The 19453-nt window shown below is 43.8% G+C and overlaps 1 protein-coding gene across 2 annotated transcripts in view; it reads left to right on the top strand.

Annotated features, from left to right (window-relative positions):
• SLC2A9 (solute carrier family 2 member 9) overlaps positions 1 to 19453 on the top strand; it is a 175632-nt gene that overhangs the window by 147179 nt on the left and 9000 nt on the right. For both annotated transcript variants that reach the window (XM_072126078.1, XM_072126079.1), the window contains exon 13: positions 3388 to 3515. In XM_072126078.1, coding sequence (XP_071982179.1) covers positions 3388 to 3515 — 128 coding nt within the window. The remainder of the gene's footprint in view (positions 1 to 3387; positions 3516 to 19453) is intronic.

Below are 19453 nucleotides of genomic sequence, written 5' to 3' on the forward strand. Positions count from 1 at the left end.
GACATCAAGCATGACCTACAAGAGGCCTTATGATATGATGCAGGATTAAAACCAAACCAGTATATCTATTCCAGAAGGAACAATGGAACTAGACAGATATATAAAGAAGCTCCTGGATGTGTGAACGCTCTGCCCTCCACATTTACTATAGTCTTTGCCGGGAACCTAAGGGAACGTCCCTGCTGCCCCTGCCGGAGCTATACGGGTGTAAACTCTGCCACATCAGACCTGTAGAGCGGGTCTAAACTGGCATAGTTTTTTGCAATAGTCTCTGCCCGTTTTACAGCAGAGACTATAGTGAATGTGGCGGGTCGGGCGTTCACGCCTCCAGCTTCCTACCCCCCTTCTCCAACTTCCTGCCCACTCTCTGCACCGCACTCTCCGCCAGTTCTGGAGAAGAACGCATAATAAATCTCCCCCAATAAACTGTATCTGCCTTCAACACTGAATTGAGTTGTTTCAGCTCTTCAAGAGAAATGCAGAGAGATAAGATATCTTGACAACCTGCTAAATAGAATTCACTTTGTGACATTAATTACTGTGCGGAGTTCATCAAGCAGAGAACATTAGTTTAATAATATGGCCGGCCAGGAATCAGAGCTAAAGCGCTACATGAATGGATGGGTTCCGTCTGTCCTATGAGTCATCACTTTGATACAATTATGCAGTCGTATTGAGTGATGTAGTATATCATAATGCAATGTGGATGCAGTCAATGGACCATTGTGGAGCTCTGTCTGCTCTTTGTGACAATATTTCCAAAATAGATATTTCAATTTAAAAACAAAAATGTGTATAACAAAAAAAAGTGTAAAAAGGTTCTAATATAAATTCTGAACTCGTTCCCTTCATTACCTTAGTTCCCTTCATTGTTATACAAATCAGTTCTGGTCATTCAGTTCTGACAAAACCTGAATTTAATACTGTTTTATTTTTACATTGAGCAAGCTAATGGCAGGCTTGCTTTTTGCAGGATGAGCTAAATTTGTTATAGGTCCCTTTCTGCAGCATGTGCGATTTTTGAAAAAAATAATTATTTATTATTATTTAAACTTTGTTTTCAATAATAGTAATTGAAAATATAACACAGTTTTATAAAAAGATATTAAAGACTGGTAAGTATATCAGGGTTAATATATTATTGGGTTTTTGTCTATATTTGGTGTTGTTTTGACTCAGTTGTGGTACAAATGCTGTTTTGCGACATTCCATTGCGCCAAATGAACATAGGACAGTGCAAAGTAGCTTTGACATAGACCCTGATTGGGTAAAATTCATTATTTGCATAGACTAGTTTTCACAATTCGACTAAATTAATGATTTGCAATTTGGCGCAAATTAACGCCAATCCCCACATTGGTTTATGTTGGGACTTTTAAAAGGGTTTTTTTGCAACTTTTCATGCGACTGACGCAAACAACCCAAGCAGCAAAGGACACTGCCAGCAAATGTATCAAGGGTGAAAGCCACTTTAAAGGAAAACAAGCATTTAGTTTAACAACAAAAACAAACTAAACATACTCACCTGTGCTACTATTCATCACGATCCCGACAGTGCTCTTCTTTAATGTTGACACGTCGGGATCACCTAAAAAAAAGACTTATAATTGCCAGCCAGGAACGCAGGACAAGATGTCCAGTGCTCCGGGCTGCTAATTATTCACACCCCTGCACCTCCCCCTCCCATGCTGGTGAAGGAAGATGACATCACGCAAGAGGTTTGAATAATTATCAGCCCGGAGCACCGGATATCTTGTCCCCGTCCTCCTGGCTGCTATTTAGCAGTCTTCTTTCTAGGTAATCCCGGCATGTCAACATTGAAGAAGACCACCGCCGGGATCGTGAAGAAGAGGAGCGCAGGTAAGTATGTTTACTTTGTATTTTTGTTAAACTGAATGGTTGTTTTCCTTTAATGAGTCTGATTGCAGCGGAACTCTTAAGACAGACATAGAACCATCATAAAGAGCCGGTCTAATGATAAATTACCCCTATTAGGTCCTACCTCCAGATGGACCTAACACAGAGTTGACTATGGCACACCTAGGATCTATAATAGACTCTTTTTATAGGGCTCTCCTTTACATTAGTTGCTACACTATTTATTCTCTCAGTTAACAGAAGGTGGAATGGAATCTTGTGTGAACTTAAAATCCCTACCTACCCTGACCTTTTCACCCACCACTGATATCAGCATGTGGGGACCACTGCATTTACTTTCACTTTTAAAAAACCTCTCAGATGCTGTGGTGAGTACTGACCATGGCATTTTAAATCACCACAATCAGAGTAAATTCTGAATTTGGCTGCTGCAGTATCTGACAGGTTTCTGCTTTGATCTAAACAATGCAATCACTAAGATATAAATGTCCTGGTGCGGGAAAATGAAGCTGACCTGGACGTTTAGTGTCCCGAAACAGAGGTCTTCACATGACAGATTTAGTACAACAAGTAAATGCACAGCAGTTATCCTAATCAGAAATCAGATTTTTCTAACCTGCCTTTTGCATTTGTGAACATAAATTTCTGTAATATGAAGGATGTGATTTGTAGATATTCCACTGCACAAACTTTTCCTTTTTCGTGGAGGTTTTTTGTGTGGGTATTTATGGTACCTAGGGGATTTAACCTTTGCCCTTCAGTAAAATCTGCTGAATATCTTGACATACTGTGGATTTTCAGTTAGATAAGATTTATTTAAAGGAAACCTAGCATTACCATCAATCATTATAAACCAGGGACAGAGAGTGAGACCTTTTCCTGCACAGTGTAACAGCCTGTGAAGCTACAGCATGGAAGGACACCCCCAGAGCCTTTTAGGCTTATTAGAATAATTATAAAAGTTTTTATAAAAATTTTTTTTGAAGAAGGAGACCAGGGATAACAAATATAAGAAGATTAGCACAGTCACGGTGTCTGGATCTATGAGTAATGTCCCTGGTTTATCCTGATGGATTTTCATGGTAGATTTCCATTAACTCATCCACTAAACTGCAAAATTAAAAATGTTCACTGTTTAGCCACCAGCAACTTTGTGGGGCTATGTGTGTAACACAGTGGGGCTTATTTACCACGGATTCGGACTGAGCGCGGGATTTATCTTTCGATTTGTGTCGCAAGACAATGCACTTACATGCACAGGGAAGAAGAAGGTGAACTCCGGCGGACCTGAGCGGGGAAGTGACACATGCAGGATATAGGGCGCATAATAATATGTGATCTAAAGTGATCTATATATTGGAAGTTATATCAATAAGCCTCAATATTAATTGAGCAATTTTATCTTGATCCTATGATTGATTTGGTGGCAATTTCTACAATTCTTTATATGATACAACATGTCACTGTATTTTGGATTCCACCCATACTTCATATCTTTTCATATTTAAGGTGGGATCCCTTTCGTCTTGGTGGGAGAGTTTTTCCAGCAGTCTCAGCGTCCGGCAGCCTTCATGATAGCTGGTTCTGTCAACTGGATCTGCAACTTTGCTGTAGGACTTCTCTTTCCAATAATCCAGGTAATTATACTGTAACTTGCCAACACGGTGACTCCACAATTGTTGTGATTACGTTTCATGAGGAATATGGTAAATTGTAATATATTTGACAAAATCAGAAGTTTTGTTCCAGCTGTCGATGCCTCCATTGATTCCTAGAATAACGCGCATGAGACTGCATACTCGATTGGTTCCTTTTGCCTCTCCTTGGACCACTGAACACGTTCAACAGAAAGAGTCCATACACTGATCTCGGTTACTAGAATATGGGCAGAGCACTCGGATATATGATTCTGCACAATCATTCTAGTGCTGTCTTTCGGACCCTCACTTATCAAAACAGGGGACCTAAGTTCTTTAAAGGGAACCTTTCAGTTAAACTAACCCACACTAACTAAACATATCTTTGAAAATTGCTATTGCAGTACAACTATCCCTATATCGTTCCTCCCTATGCCTGTATAGTTCAACAGTCTGTTAGTAAATCTGACTCACCATCTAAGCATATTTATGTTCTTTAATATCAGCCAACTTCCTGATGGACAAGTGGCCTGCTTACTCTTCAGTCAAGCCAACTCGGCTCTAATACCTGACTCCCTCAGGAATGGGAGAGATGCTGGTTGTGTGCCTCGCTGAAGAGAATTCACAAGGGTGGGGGAATGAGGAAGCTGATTTCTCTTCAGCGAGTCAACATCTCTCTCAACTAGCTCATTCCCCCTTCTTCAATAATTCTCTTCAGCACACAGCCAGCATCTCTACCAGAAAGTTTGTGGGGCGCCTGAGCAGGAGGGACATGAATATGCCGGATTCAGCTCAAATAAAAGATGATAACCGGACATTCCCTTTAAATTTCAATAAGTTGGATTCCAGACATGTTCATCATCAGATCACCCAGGTCTGCCAAGCGCTTAGATATCGGTCCATAAGGTTATCCATGAATGGGCCCTGTATGGCGGGAGGAGGGGAAGGGGCATATAACTACATGAGGGGGTACTCTGTCTTTAAATTTTTCAAGCAGGTGAGATGGGGGTTACTTTTTTATGGAGACCTATATTGTCTATGCCCCTTAGAGGGGATGTGCCATCTGTCCTCTATGTGTTCTCACCCTTTACCCCACTTGGCTTCGGCTTTACAAACTCCATAATTGGGTGCACGGACATTGGTTATGTCTCAAATCACAGACTAGCCACAGGCGACTTTACCTTGTTTAGCTATAAAGTCCCTCCTGACCCCTGTGTAATGACAGACGTGCCCTCTGCAGATATTGTACATTACCAACACCAATATCTAGTTCCTAATAAAAAAAACCCTCTAAAACTCTTTTTGTACAAACCGAAAGGTTCCTATTTGTGATGTCTGCCCGAGAGCAGCAATTCAGACAAAATGAGCAATTTGTTAGGAAAAAATGAAAAGTGGAGTTTTTATGTCTTGTGCTATTTGACTTTTTATTATGAAATGTTCAAAACCTTGTATTTGCCCAGGAAAGGTAAATTACTGACAAATGGGAAGAGGATGTGCAGAATGAGTTGATAATAAGGTGGACGTTGTCAGACTGTTAACTTAAAAAGGATTTGGTAGATGTTATTGGATAAACGTGTATGACCCCATAAACATTCCGACCCTTAGACTAATTACATGAGCTCATAAAGGCAATAGATGAATTAAAGGGGATGTCAATTATATAAAAATATAATTCATTTGCCACTTCCATGCTAAAACTCCCCCCCCCCCCATCACTTTGCCCATAAAGGCCGTCTGGCAGGCGTGTGGAAATATACAAGCAATACCAATGGAAGTATATAGGATGCCACAGTAACTGAATGGATAATAAATCACATAATTACGTACTCAATTCAAAAAATCCAACATAACTTTATTTAATCGGCCATCAAAAAACATACGGTTAAAAAACACACACATAAAAACCACAAAAGATGTGGCGGTGGTCTTAAATAATGCAGTATATGTTAAATACATCCAGAATAACAAACACCAGTATACACAACATCAGGTTATAACCAATAGTATTACCCACCAGGGTGTAGTAGGTAGCCCACAATTGTAAAGGTAGTAATTCTGACCACCGCCACAGCACCCCGACGCGCGTTTCGCCTCTAGGGAAGCGACGGCTTCTACATAATGTTTGAGTCAGACTGGATATAACATGGGTATACAATTAAGGTCCAGAGTATGAGTGGACAAACTAATGTAGAATAAACTCATATTGCTCAGGCACCTCGCCATCAGGGGAACTGCCTTACGTAACCCCAGGTCATTCATTCATTGCAGTCTAAGTGAGTGTAAACCTACTGGCAAAGGGGAACACAGAACCGGCAGACTGTAAGCAGGGCTAAGTGGCATTACACGCAGTTATTGGAGTATCAAGTTACTGAATAACCCATACTATTTCCTCTTACACAACCTCATAATATTTTAGATGACCCTCCGACTTTCTGTTGTGCCCGTCCTCTCTATAGCATTGCTACATTACTGGATGACTGGCAGGTTTTGCCTCGTGGACAGACTTTCAATCTACTGCGCCAATGTCATAACATTTTCTAGCAACTATTCATTTCAGGATGGATGCTAAACATTTCTGTGTGTCTGAGGGGAATGTCCTTCTTGGGAATAAAACAATAGAAATTTTTGATCTCCAAGATCATACTGACCCAAAGAATAAAGGGGAGTTGTCCTTGACAGCACAGTGAAAGCCGTAAAAACAAAGCGCATGAGAAGATGCATTTTTTTCATCCATTTTCCTGCATTTGGAAATTTCTTTCCGGCTTCCCAATACAAAGCATGGAATATTAAATGGTGCCACTAGGAAGTACAGTATGTCCTGCAGAAAACAAGCCCTCACGCGTCTCTGTAAATGGAAAAGGTGGAATTTTGGAAGATGGGCAGTAAAAAATGGAAAAGCTAAAACAAAAAAGGGCTTAGTCATCTAAGGCTTAAAGGGGTTGGCCAGGAGTAAAGGGGTTGTGCATATGTGCATGATAAGCCATCAATAGGTGTTTGAGGGGTACTGACACCCAACTCTTGCTGCCATGTAAACACAGTGCATTGAGCCGTTAGCTCTGTGTCCTTGCCGTGGTCACAAACATCACTGGAGCTTCTGCTTCCACTGAAAGTGCTTGTGGTGCTCTGGTATAGCCCACCAGAGCCCTTCTGCCTCATTAGCATAATTTTAAACGTAGATTTTTGAAGGGAGGGGGCCATGAATAATAAATATAAGAAGATTACCACAGTCATGGTGCCTGGATCTATAACTTAGTGTCCCTGGTTTATCATGTTATTAAAAGCACAACGGGGCTCATTTACTAAGGGTCGCAACACACTTTTGTCGGACTGTGCACCTTTTTCTAAAGCGGTTTGCACAGGTATATAAGAAGTGTGTGTGCTGAGATTGTGGCGCGGCTGTACTGGCTTCCATGTGACACAAATTAGGGGTGTGCCGTCGGGCGATCCGACTGATTCGGACTGAGCGCTGGATTTAACTTTTAAATTGTGTCGCAAGCCAAGCACTTACATGCACCAGATAGAAGAAGGTGAACTCTGGCGGACCTGAGCGGGGAAGCGACACATGCAGGATATCGGGCGCACGATCTTAGTGAATCACTTTCTGTGAACTCCGTTGACCCTGTAAGTAAATGTGCCCCAATATTCTGGCTTTTTTTAGTGTAAACCTCTGTTACTGAGGCTGCCATGCCGGACATAGCCTATGGAAAATGGTGGTGCTACTTTCTTTATTTTTTTTTAAATACCTTTTTTCTATTTTCCCGCATATCTATTTTTATGTTAGATATGAATTTCCCTTTGGTCTAAGAGACGTCATAGCATAAATTAAGTCAATAGAACTACAAAGGCGATAACCCGGGGCAAACCATTAAAACCGAAGTGTCAGTGCGTTTGCACTTTAACAAATGGGATCAACATCATGTTCAGTTTTCCTGTTGACAGCTCATGAGCCATTACACTGGGAATTTGCTCCATCTCCTCTCGGCCTGAGATAATTATCGGGTAGATGAGTAAGTAATAAATCAGGCCATGTAATGAGGGCTCCTGAACACATCGTCATTATTATCTGCCAAGTGCACAGCGCTGACCTGTGTGTCCCCTGACGCTATTTACTAGATTCGATTTTATCTACGTTTTATATTTATGCACTTTACAGTTCATTTTTTATAAGAAATCGGGAGATAATTAGGCGGCGAGTGCCTCCTCTGTACATGTGGTTTGTCGTGTAGGTCATGTGACTGACGCGGGTTAAAGCCTTAGCGTTTCCTCTATACTATTCTATTCCTATAACATATTTAAGGAAGTAAGTGCTAAATTTGTGAGATAACATGTATGTAAAAGAAGTGAGAGTAAGGCTGCATTCACACAGCTGTATGGGGGATGTATATACGGCTGAAAAATATACGACGGATTTACGTCCCCCATAGAAGGTAGTGGGCGCAAGGCACCCTACGGGAGCAGTGCGGAGCAGGACACATGCGGCACCGTACCATTCCGTACCCTGTGAAAAGATAGGACATGTCCTATCTTTTTATGGAGAGGGGCGGTGTTGAGCAGCACTCACCCCCTCCTCCACTCGTGTGCACACGTCAATGTATATGTAGCCTAAAACAGGGTAAAAAAATACCTAAATTACAGTAGCAGGTTCAATGTCATTGGGTGACATAAGTTAGGACTTGTACACCAGATTTCTGGGGTACACGCCCTGAAATAATCATTACTACTTGCAAACCACCAGGAATTATGATTATTTCACCCTTTATGCAACTTCCCTGTGGAGGGGAGTGAAGGTGGACTTGACCGGCAATGGAGTTGGCCTGTCGCACTTGCTATAGCCTGCGCCCATTCATACAGGCTTGGAATTGTGCGCCAATACAGCCGGACACAAGATATAGCATGTGGCCGGAACTTCCTGTTGTGTCCAATGCAGCAGAGGGGTAGAGATTTCATCGTGCACAAGCATATAATAAATTTACCCTATTAAAGGGGTATTTCCACGAAGACAAGTTTTTTTTATATGTACTCAGGATAACAAAATAACACTTTTCAACCTGTCTCTATCAGTCCTGCTGTGCACAATTTCAGTTGCCCCTAGACACAACCCTGTAACTTCTGACTTATGGTCGGGTGGCCGCCATCTTGGATTTGTATGTGACAGCCTGGAGCTGAGTTTCTGTGTCTTTCTGGTCTGTGCCTGTAGCCCCTGGCAGGGAGCTCACACTGATACACAGACACTCCCTCACTTCCTGCCAGCAAACACATTGTGAGGAGAGAGAAGATACAAACTACAGGAGATAAGTGATCCATGGGAAGGGGGAGGCAGGCACATGTCTCTGAGATGTAGGAGTGTTGGTAGTTTAAAAGTCTGTCAGCCTCTATGTAATAGGTATCATGCATCTCATTGGGGGTCATTTACTAAGGGCCCGATTTGTGTTTTCCCGACGTGTTACTAGAATATTTCCGATTTGCGGCAATTTCCCCTGTATTGCCCCGGGTTTTTGCCGCACGCGATTGGATTGTGGCACATCGGCGCCGGCATGCACGCGACGGAAATCGGGGGGCATGTACGAACGAAAAAACGGATTCGGAAAAACCACCGCATTTTTTTTTTAAAAAGTGTCGCTCGGCACGCGCTTACCTTCACTCAGCCCGGCTCAGTGTACTCCAGTGCGTTCCGATGCTCTTCAGCGCAGCAGCGACATCTGGTGGACGTGGGAGGAACTGCCTTAGTGAATCGCCGGAAGACCCGAATCCACTGCAGAGGACCCGCCGCTGGATCGTGAATGGGCCGGGTAAGTAAATCTGCCCCATTATCTCTGATCTGGCTCATCTCTCCTTCTATGTGTCAATGTGTTAGTACAATGTCAGATGAAAGTGTGTATACACCTGTACTCTGATAATCTAACCACATTGTCATCCCACAGAACTAGATGGATCATAATATGTCTGCTTAGAGAGTCCCCGCCCACACCCTGGGATATTACACTGACCATCACTGAGTGATAGGAGCTAAAACAACAATAAAATCTGAGTAAGGCTGCATTAACTTGTGCCCGCTGTAGCATAGCACGATGGACACACGGCGGCGCCGGGAAGAGGAGGAGGGGATGAGCGCTGCTCACCCCTGCCCTTCTACATACAAATATATGGTGCACAGCACTGTTTTTCGGCAAAAGATAGAACATGTCCTATCTTTTTCCCGGCTATGGAACGGTACGGTGCCGCACATGTGCAGGTAACGTATATAAATCGGCCGTCTATACGTCTGCCGTATGCACATCCCCCATTCGTGTGTTGCCTAACATTGTAAAATGAAGGTTAAAATGATCCTTATTATGCTAACATCACTAGGGGATTGAGATGTGAGAATTTTCTTTCGTGGGAAAACCCCTTTCAATATACTTGCTCCTTTCTTCACTCAGGTTGGTCTAGAAAATTAATTAATAAAAAGGACATCTACCACCAGGATGAGGATGTACACCAAGCACACCGACATACTGGTGTGCATCCCCACTGGCAGGATCTGCTCTTTTTATGCCCTCGTTCTTACAAAAAAGGCTTTAGAATAATCAAATGAGGGGCTTCAGATTCAATTAATAGCTATGGGCTCAGGATCCAGCCAGAGGATCCACCAGCATGTAAGTGTGCTTGGTTTACAATCCTTCATCCTGGTGGTACATGTCCTTCAATAGGGTTTTCTCCCTATAGTCTTAAAAACACTTGAAGTTATATAAACAGCATGTAATATCCTATTAATTTTTTATTTGTTTTTATACACCAAATAGTCTGCAATCAATGATAACCCGCAATAACATTTTATTGTGGGTTTGTGCAGAATTAAGGAGATAAACATATTGTAACCCAGCACAAAACACAACAGTTAGATAATTATCATGACTTGAACTGCTCTGCTCAATGAAGGAACATGTTACAGCAGCCACTAGAAGAGAGAAAGACAGAGACACAAGGGCACTGCTGCTGCTTCTAGTAAGTGCTTTAAAATCTCTGCTGCTGCTGCTGCTTTTACTGTTGGGCTGCTGCAGGGTTTCCTCTTCTCTATGTCATGTACAAAGTCATAGCAGCAAGTGTTTGCCACAACTGTGAATTAGAAATAGAGTTTGCAGTGGGGAAAACTGCTGAAGACATAGAATAACATTCACATGATAAATATTTACTAATATGTCACCTAAAACATACAACATAATCATCTCCGTATTGTATAGATATAAGTGTCTATAATATACATAGATAACACAATAATAACAAAAGCCATTGACAGCCATTGATAAAAGTCAGGTTTGCTTTTGAGCTGTAATGTTGTACTTGAATGTATAAATGCAGTTACACTGCAGTGATGTGAAGAGCATCTCCATGGTTATGTTATTATTACATGTATATTAAATCTTCTATAAATGTAACGTGATCATCAGGATTCACAAGGCGGTGAGTATCATGCTCTCTTCTTCGCATCCACTTTCTGTTTCGACAGCTAATTCAGTATTACTATAGTAACACACGAGTGTCTCATCCGTCAGGTGCTTCTTCCTACACATACGTGTGTAGCTATGGGGAAATTAAATTATAACTCCAGACAGAAAAAAAAAAAAGCAAAAAAAATAAATACATAAATTGTTGGCAAAGGTAGATAATGATTTGTCAGACTGATTAATGTCTAGAAAAAGTAGTAATCTTAGTAGTACTGACTACCAGGTGCTCCAGCACTAAATAATACTCAGTCTCCTGTCATGGATGTTCAACCCTTTAGATGCCCTGAACAATGGCATCTGAAGCATTATGGATAAGAATGAGCGGACCCGTTAAAGTTTGGTTTAGGTTTGTGTACCAAACCAGAACGGTCACCCCCACTGGTAATACCCATGTTTGGTGCTGGCCAATCGTCAAGAAAATATGGCAGCTTTGACACCGGCATTTGATGCCAGTACTACAGTCGGAAGTACTGGTTCAGGCACCCGAACAATGTAGGTTCTGGTCAACTGCATGCCAGCCGAGGGGCTAATGGCCACCAGGCTTGCCATCAGGGGTGGAGTAAGCCTGCCATGGGCCCTGGGCTGTATGAATATTGTAGCCCCTACAAGTCTGGAATCACTTACTACATATGGTACTAGAATCAGCTTCTTGGGGAATGGAGGATGTGTCCCTTCTGCTTCTTTCAATCTGAGGTTTTTAAGGATCTTTGGAGGACCTTCAAGTCCTGAAACGACTCCTCCCTGTTTATTGACCTTGCGCTCTCGAGCAACACATGACGCCTATATAAGTCTCTAATTTTACTTGAGAAAGGGACCTTTAGAGTCCCGAAATGCGCTGTGCATCCAAAGACAACTAAATAATATAAAGCCCTTGTAAGACAACCATTTGAGGTGTCCGCACTCATTTCCTCCTACACTTTTACCCTACAATTTCCCTGATCAGAAGCAGTGAGACAACTGCATTCCAATACAAGAGGACGTAGGCTGCACCCGACTATTGAAAAACACTTTAATTAGTGTTGTGCCTGAATACGCCCAATTTAAAAAGGTGAGCGAGAATTATTTTGTTGAATTTTCACTTTTAAAACAATACTACCCTATAAGCGCTATTTCTCTCACGATACTGTTGAGTTTTACATGTTTATTGAGATCAGGAACAGATGTAAATGGATTTCATGGGTAAAAGTTCCTCCCAGTATAAAATTTGGTGGATGGTTTGGGTGGCCAAGGGCCCCCTAAAAGGCTTGGGGCCCTGGGCTACCACCAAACCGCCTATAACATTATCCACTGCTGCTTGCCATCCTTAACCCTACATTAGGACAGACTGTGGGGCAGATTTACTTACCCGGCCCATTCGCGATCCAGCGATCCCGCGATCCAGCGTTCTGTGCGCTGGATTCGGGTCTTCCGGCGATTCATTAAGGTAGTTCCTCCGACGTCCACCAAATGTCGCTGCTTCGCTGAAGTTCCCCAAGGTCCATCGGAATGCACCATCCTATACCTGGTGGATCGGGTGCTCCAAAAACCCGGGGCAATACAGGGAAAATCAGCGCAAATCTGAAATATTCGGGTAACACGTCGGGAAAGTGCGAATCGGACCTTAGTAAATGACCCCCATTATACACTACAATACCCTATCATTAAAAAATAAAAAGATAAATAAAAATATAAATTATATCTAAAAAAATAAATCCAAACCACAACCTATTTGGTATCCCTAACAACTCGGACTAGAAAGTTGCACCTACCCCATTATTCTACCAATAAAAAATTACAGCTCATCCCAGGGAAAACTTTCTGTCCACAGAATAGCCCTTAAGTTCTTCTACTGCCTTAATACCCTCTATAGCTACAACCCTAAACGCTCCTTCTTGCTCCATAGTAAACACTTCTCTTCTACTGATTCTATAACTAAATATTAAATTATGACCCAAATATACAGAAAATTCCTAGTTTTGGGAATTTTTGAGAAATTCTTTAATCTGCATGTTCTTTGTGCTGACCTTTTCTGGGGCCCTACATGAGGCTAAATCTATACAATATATTAGTCAGGGGTTGTTTCCGAAATGATTGCTACATTTGGACTCCACGGACTTCTATTGTTTGTCATTGCACGGCATAGCGCAGAGAGTACACTTTGAGCCCTTGGCAATAAACATGGATGTCCTTCCATAACCTCCCGGTATCACTCATGACCTTATGAACAAGTACAATTTATTGGCTAGTTTTGTTTTGCAGAGAGATGTTTGCAGATCTCCTTCGGGCCCTGTCATATTAATTATTGTCTGGAGACACTGCGCTAATGACCTCCGTGATTACTCCATCTCTCGGATCTCTAGAGAGAACACGATTGTTCTCAGACTGGTGATGGGGTCAACTAGATCCTCGTTTCTCAGTCATTTTTATTGTGATTGTGTAAATACTTAGAGTTTTGTGAGGAATAGTCATTAACTGTGGGGGAATATTTACTAATAGTGTCCGGCACAGTTATCGTAATATCTGATCCTGGATAACAAACCTGTTGTATTATTAGACTGTCTGGTCTATTTTTATACAATCTGATAGTTGGATAAGTTTTTGCCAGAAAATTGCATTGAAAATTTGTTGCAAATTTTTGACACCCTGGGGCATATTTATTGCGCCAGTTTCTGTCGGACTTTGCACGTTCTTTCCAGTGGAAACTGCTTGGACAGGTATTTAAGAAGTGTTTGCACAACAGACCCTTTTGTGGCGCAGCTGCGCTAGTGATCGTGCGACGCAAATGTGACGTCTAACATAATTGTGTTACCGGCCCTATGTTATAGGTACACCAAAAAACCGTTAGTGCACTCTATTGGCAGAGTGCAGGGGGCACCAGATTCATGAAGAACGGGCACCAGAAATCCTGAATCTGGCGCCCCCTGCACACTACACAGGCAAACTGCACATAGTACAGACTGCACTGCTCTTAGTAAATGTGCCCCAATGGGGCTCATTTACTTACCCGTCCTGTCGCGATCCTGCGGCGCGTTGTTCGACGTGGATTCGGGTTCTGCCGGAGTTCACCTTCTTCGTCCCGGCGCATATAAGTGGTGATCTTGCGACACTTTTGGTTTTTTAAACGATTTGTGTCGCGTGAAAGCAATTGCGCCAAAATCCGATCGCGCGCGCCAAAATCCCGGTGGAATTTGGCGCATAACGAAATTAATTCGGGAAACCCGATGAAAGTGCAGCTGTGGAGCACTTAGTAAATGAGCCCCATTGTGTTGCAATTTAGACCAAGTTAACCTTTACCGAATCTATGCCCCTTTCCATTAAAGACACACTCCTACCAAACCAAACCCTATTCTTTTTAGCCATGAAGATTTGTTGAACTGTAAATAAGCTGGTGCAAAGCAGAACCAAGATGTACAAGTCTGAAGATATTACAAACACCAGAGTAAACCAGAGTTGAATTGAAAAACGGCACATTATATAATTTACTTACTAATCAAAATGATACAAACTCTACCGTACATCAGGTTTATTACCAAAAATTATAAACTTTTAAATGTTTACTAGAGATGAGCGAGCACTAAAATGCTCGGGTACTCGTTATTCGAGACGAACTTTTCCCGATGCTCGAGTGCTCGTCTCGAATAACGAACCCCATTGAAGTCAATGGGAGACTCGAGCATTTTTCAAGGGGACCAAGGCTCTGCACAGGGAAGCTTGGCCAAACACCTGGGAACCTCAGAAAAGGATGGAAACACCACGGAAATGGACAGGAAACAGCAGGGGCAGCATGCATGGATGCCTCTGAGGCTGCTTAATCGCACCATTATGCCAAAATTATGGGCAACAGCATGGCCATGACAGAGTGACAGAATGAAGCTAGATAGCATGTAAAACATCCAATAATTGACCCTGACACTATAGGGGACGGCATGCAGAGGCAGAGGCAGCGGCAGCAGGTTAGAGAGTGGCATGGCGACATACCCTAATTGGACTCAGGCTTCAAACCAATGGGTGTCAGAGAGGAACCAAAGGAGGTGAGCAAGAAGCGCTCAAATAATATCGGTACATGATAAAAGTTTGCCAGTATATTTTGTGGATTACACAGCAGGGTGGCGACAAAGTTAACATGGAAGCCATGAAAACAACCCAAAATTCTGCCTGACACAGCTCGTTTGATAAGGGGACCATGTATGCTTACAGTTCATGCCAGTCGCTGCACTGGCTGCCAGTCTCCTTTCGAATACAGTTTAAAATAATAATAACCCTCATCCATAAAGCTCTGTATAATGCTGCACCCCCCTACCTCTCCTCTCTTATCTCAGTCTATCGCCCAACCCGTGCTCTTAGATCCGCCAGTGATCTTAGATTAACCTCTACCCTAGTGCGGACCTCCCACTCGCGTCTCCAAGACTTCTCTAGAGCTGCACCAATTCTATGGAATGCTCTGCCCCGGACTATCAGACTAATACCTAACCTCCAAAGTTTCAAACGTGCTCTTAAAACCCATTTCTTTAGGCAAGCCTATAACACTCATTAACTGCATGAAGTTTTAACTCTTCTACTAACCCGTCCTGTGTCGTCCTCCCATCTGTTATCCAGCAACCAACAGGCACCAGACTTCTCTGCAGTCCCATTCACCCTGGACCTGGTATATAAGATGACGGCTGAGTGGTTCAAGCGACAGCAATTCCATTTATTATATTTTTTTCTATTCCCTAAGAAGAATGGCTTGACCATTAAATATTCTTTTACCTCGTGTTACCCCATCATCTTCATAAACCGTAAGCTCTGGCGAGCAGGGACCTCACTCCTGTTGTTCCATACAAATGTTGTGCTCTGTTACATTACATTTGTATTTGTTTCCTATGATTTGTAAAGCGCTACAGAATATGATGACGCTATATAAATAAAGATTATTATTATTATTATTATGGAGGCAGTGAACTAGTAGTAGATTAAAGGTGCTGCAACTATGTTAGTTGGATCTTGGGATGGAGCTGGCGCTCTGCAGCCAGGCGAGCTTTTGCCAATCCAAGCCCCTGTCTCTAGGCTACTCCCCAAACAGCACTTCTAAGAACCTTTTGTATAAGATCAAGTGTAGTAGCGTTCTTATAAGTTTAGGATATGGCGGGTGAGGGGAATGTAAACAGATGCGCAAGAAGCGCTGAAATAATATCCCTAAATGGTAAAAGTTTGCAAGTATATTTTGTGGATTACACAGCAGGGTGGCGACAAAGTTAACAACTTTGATGTGGAATGCCCTGTAATAGCTCTTGGGCGGTGTGCCTTTTATCGCCTAGGCTCAGCAGTTTCAGCACCGCCTGCTGTCGCTTAGCGACGGCACTGCTGCTGTGCCTAGAGCTACCGACTGATGGCGCCATGCCCACGGATGGTAATTCGGAGGAGGAGGAGGTGGAGGAGGGGTGGGAGGAGGTATAGTAGGCCTTTGAGACCTGGACCGAGGTAGGCCCCGCAATTCTCTGCGTCGGCAGTATATGAGCAGCCCCAGGGTCAGACTCGGTCCCAGCCTGCACCAAGTTAAGTGTAGTAGCGTTCTTATAAGTTTGGGATATGGCGGGTGAGGGGAATGTAAACAGATGCGCAAGAAGCGCATGATGCGCATGGAGCTGGCGCTCCGCTGCCAGGCGAGCTTTCGCCAATTCAAGCCCCTGTCTCTAGGCTACTCCCCAAACAGCACTTCTAAGAACCTTTTGTATAAGATCAAGTGTAGTAGCGTTCTTATAAGTTTAGGATATGCCGGGTGAGGGGAATGTAAACAGATGCGCAAGAAGCGCTGAAATAATATCCCTAAATGGTAAAAGTTTGCCAGTATATTTTGTGGATAACACAGCAGGGTGGCGACAAAGTTAACAACTTTGATGTGGAATCCATGAAAACAACCCAAATTTCTGCCTGACACACCTCGTTTGATAAAGGGACGATGTATGGAGGCAGCTATATGGACGACTTTTGGAGGTAGCAATGGAGACGTGTGGAGGCTGCTATGGAGACAATTTAATTTGGATAGTGCCTGTATGTGGCAGTCCCAAACATTTTTCAAACCAGAGGAGCAGGTAGGTGGCCCTGCAGTAAAATGGAATAGATTGAGTGCCTGTATGTGGCAGTCCCAAAAATTTTTCAAACCAGAGGAGCAGGTAGGTGGCCCTCCAGTAAAATGGAATAGATTGAGTGCCTGTATGTGGCAGTCCCAAAAATGTTTCAAACCAGAGAAGCAGGTAGGTGGCCCTGCAGTAAAATGGAATAGATTGAGTGCCTGTATGTGGCAGTCCCAAAAATGTTTCAAACCAGAGGAGCAGGTAGGTGGCCCTGCAGTAAAATGGAATAGATTGAGTGCCTGTATGTGGCAGTCCCAAAAATTTTTCAAACCAGAGGAGCAGGTAGGTGGCCCTCCAGTAAAATGGAATAGATTGAGTGCCTGTATGTGGCAGTCCCAAAAATGTTTCAAACCAGAGGAGCAGGTAGGTGGCCCTGCAGTAAAATGGAATAGATTGAGTGCCTGTATGTGGCAGTCCCAAAAATGTTTCAAACCAGAGGAGCAGGTAGGTGGCCCTCCAGTAAAATGGAATAGATTGAGTGCCTGTATGTGGCAGTCCCAAAAATGTTTCAAACCAGAGGAGCAGGTAGGTGGCCCTGCAGTAAAATGGAATAGATTGAGTGCCTGTATGTGGCACTCACAAAAATTGTTTCAAACAGAGGACCGGGTAGGTGGCCCTCCAGAAAAATTAAATGCATGAAGTACTATAGCAAGAGCCAGTGGGCCCTGTCAAAAAATAGCCATTTTCCTCTGCTTTACTGTACAAAGAGGAGGAGAAGGAGGAAAATGAGGAGGAGGAGGAGTGGATCAATTATTCAGGTTGAGCTTCCTTCACCTGGTGGAGATTGGAAATTCTGAGAAATCCAGCCTTTATTCATTTTAATAAGCGTCAGCCTGTCAGCGCTGTCAGTCGACAGGCGTGTACGCTTATCGGTGATGATGCCACCAGCTGCACTGAAAACCCGCTCGGACAAGACGCTAGCGGCAGGGCAGGCAAGAACCTCCAAGGCGTACAGCGCCAGTTCGTGCCACATGTCCAGCTTTGAAACCCAGTAGTTGTAGGGAGCTGTGTGATCATTTAGGACGATGGTATGGTCAGCTACGTACTCCCTCACCATCTTTCTGTAAAGATCAGCCCTACTCTGCCGAGACTGGGGACAGGTGACAGTGTCTTGCTGGGGTGACATAAAGCTGGCAAAAGCCTTGTAAAGCGTACCCTTGCCAGTGCTGGACATGCTGCCTGCTCGCCTACTCTCCCTCGCTACTTGTCCCGCAGAACTACGCACTCTGCCGCTAGCGCTGTCAGAAGGGAAATACTGTTTCAGCTTGTGCACCAGGGCCTGCTGGTATTCATGCATTCTCACACTCCTTTCCTCTGCAGGGATGAGAGTGGAAAGATTTTGCTTGTACCGTGGGTCCAGGAGAGTGAACACCCAGTAATCGGTGCTGGAATAAATTCTTTGAACGCGAGGGTCACGGGATAGGCAGCCTAGCATGAAATCTGCCATATGCGCCAGAGTACCAACGCGTAAGAATTCACTCCCCTCACTGGCCTGACTGTCCATTTCCTCCTCCTCCAACTCCTCCAACTCCTCTTCTTCTGCCCATACACGCTGAACAGTAAAGGACTCAACAATGGTCCCCTCTTGTGTCTCGCCAACATTCTCCTCCTCTTCCTCCTCATCCTCCTCCACCTCCACCTCCTCCGATATGCGCTGAGAAACAGACCTGAGGGTGCTTTGGCTATCAACAAGGAAATATTCTTCCCCTGTCTCTTGTGACGAGCGCAAAGCTTCCGACTTCATGCTGACCAGAGAGTTTTTCAACAGGCCAAGCAGCGGGATGGTGAGGCTGATGATGGCGGCATCGCCACTGACCATCTGTGTTGACTCCTCAAAGTTACTCAGCACCTGACAGATATCAGACATCCACGTCCACTCCTCATTGTAGACTTGAGGAAGCTGACTGACCTGACTACCAGTTCTGGTGGAAGTTGACATCTGGCAGTCTACAATCGCTCTGCGCTGCTGGTAAACTCTGGATAACATGGTCAGTGTTGAATTCCACCTCGTGGGCACGTCGCACAACAGTCGGTGAGCGGGCAGTTGGAGGCGGCGCTGCGCTGCCCTGAGAGTGGCAGCATCTGGGCTGGACTTCCTGAAATGCGCACAGATGCGGCGCACCTTCGTGAGCAAATCAGACAGATTGGGGTATGTCTTGAGGAAACGCTGAACTATCAGATTTAACACATGGGCCAGGCATGGCACATGTGTCAGTCTGCCGAGTTGCAGAGCCGCCACCAGGTTACGGCCGTTGTCACACACAACCATTCCCGGCTTGAGGTTCAGCGGTGCCAGCCACAGATCAGTCTGCGCCGTGATGCCCTGTAATAGCTCTTGGGCGGTGTGCCTTTTGTCGCCTAG

The sequence above is a fragment of the Engystomops pustulosus genome, chromosome 1 (assembly GCF_040894005.1).
Source record: "Engystomops pustulosus chromosome 1, aEngPut4.maternal, whole genome shotgun sequence".
NCBI lineage: Eukaryota > Metazoa > Chordata > Amphibia > Anura > Leptodactylidae > Engystomops > Engystomops pustulosus.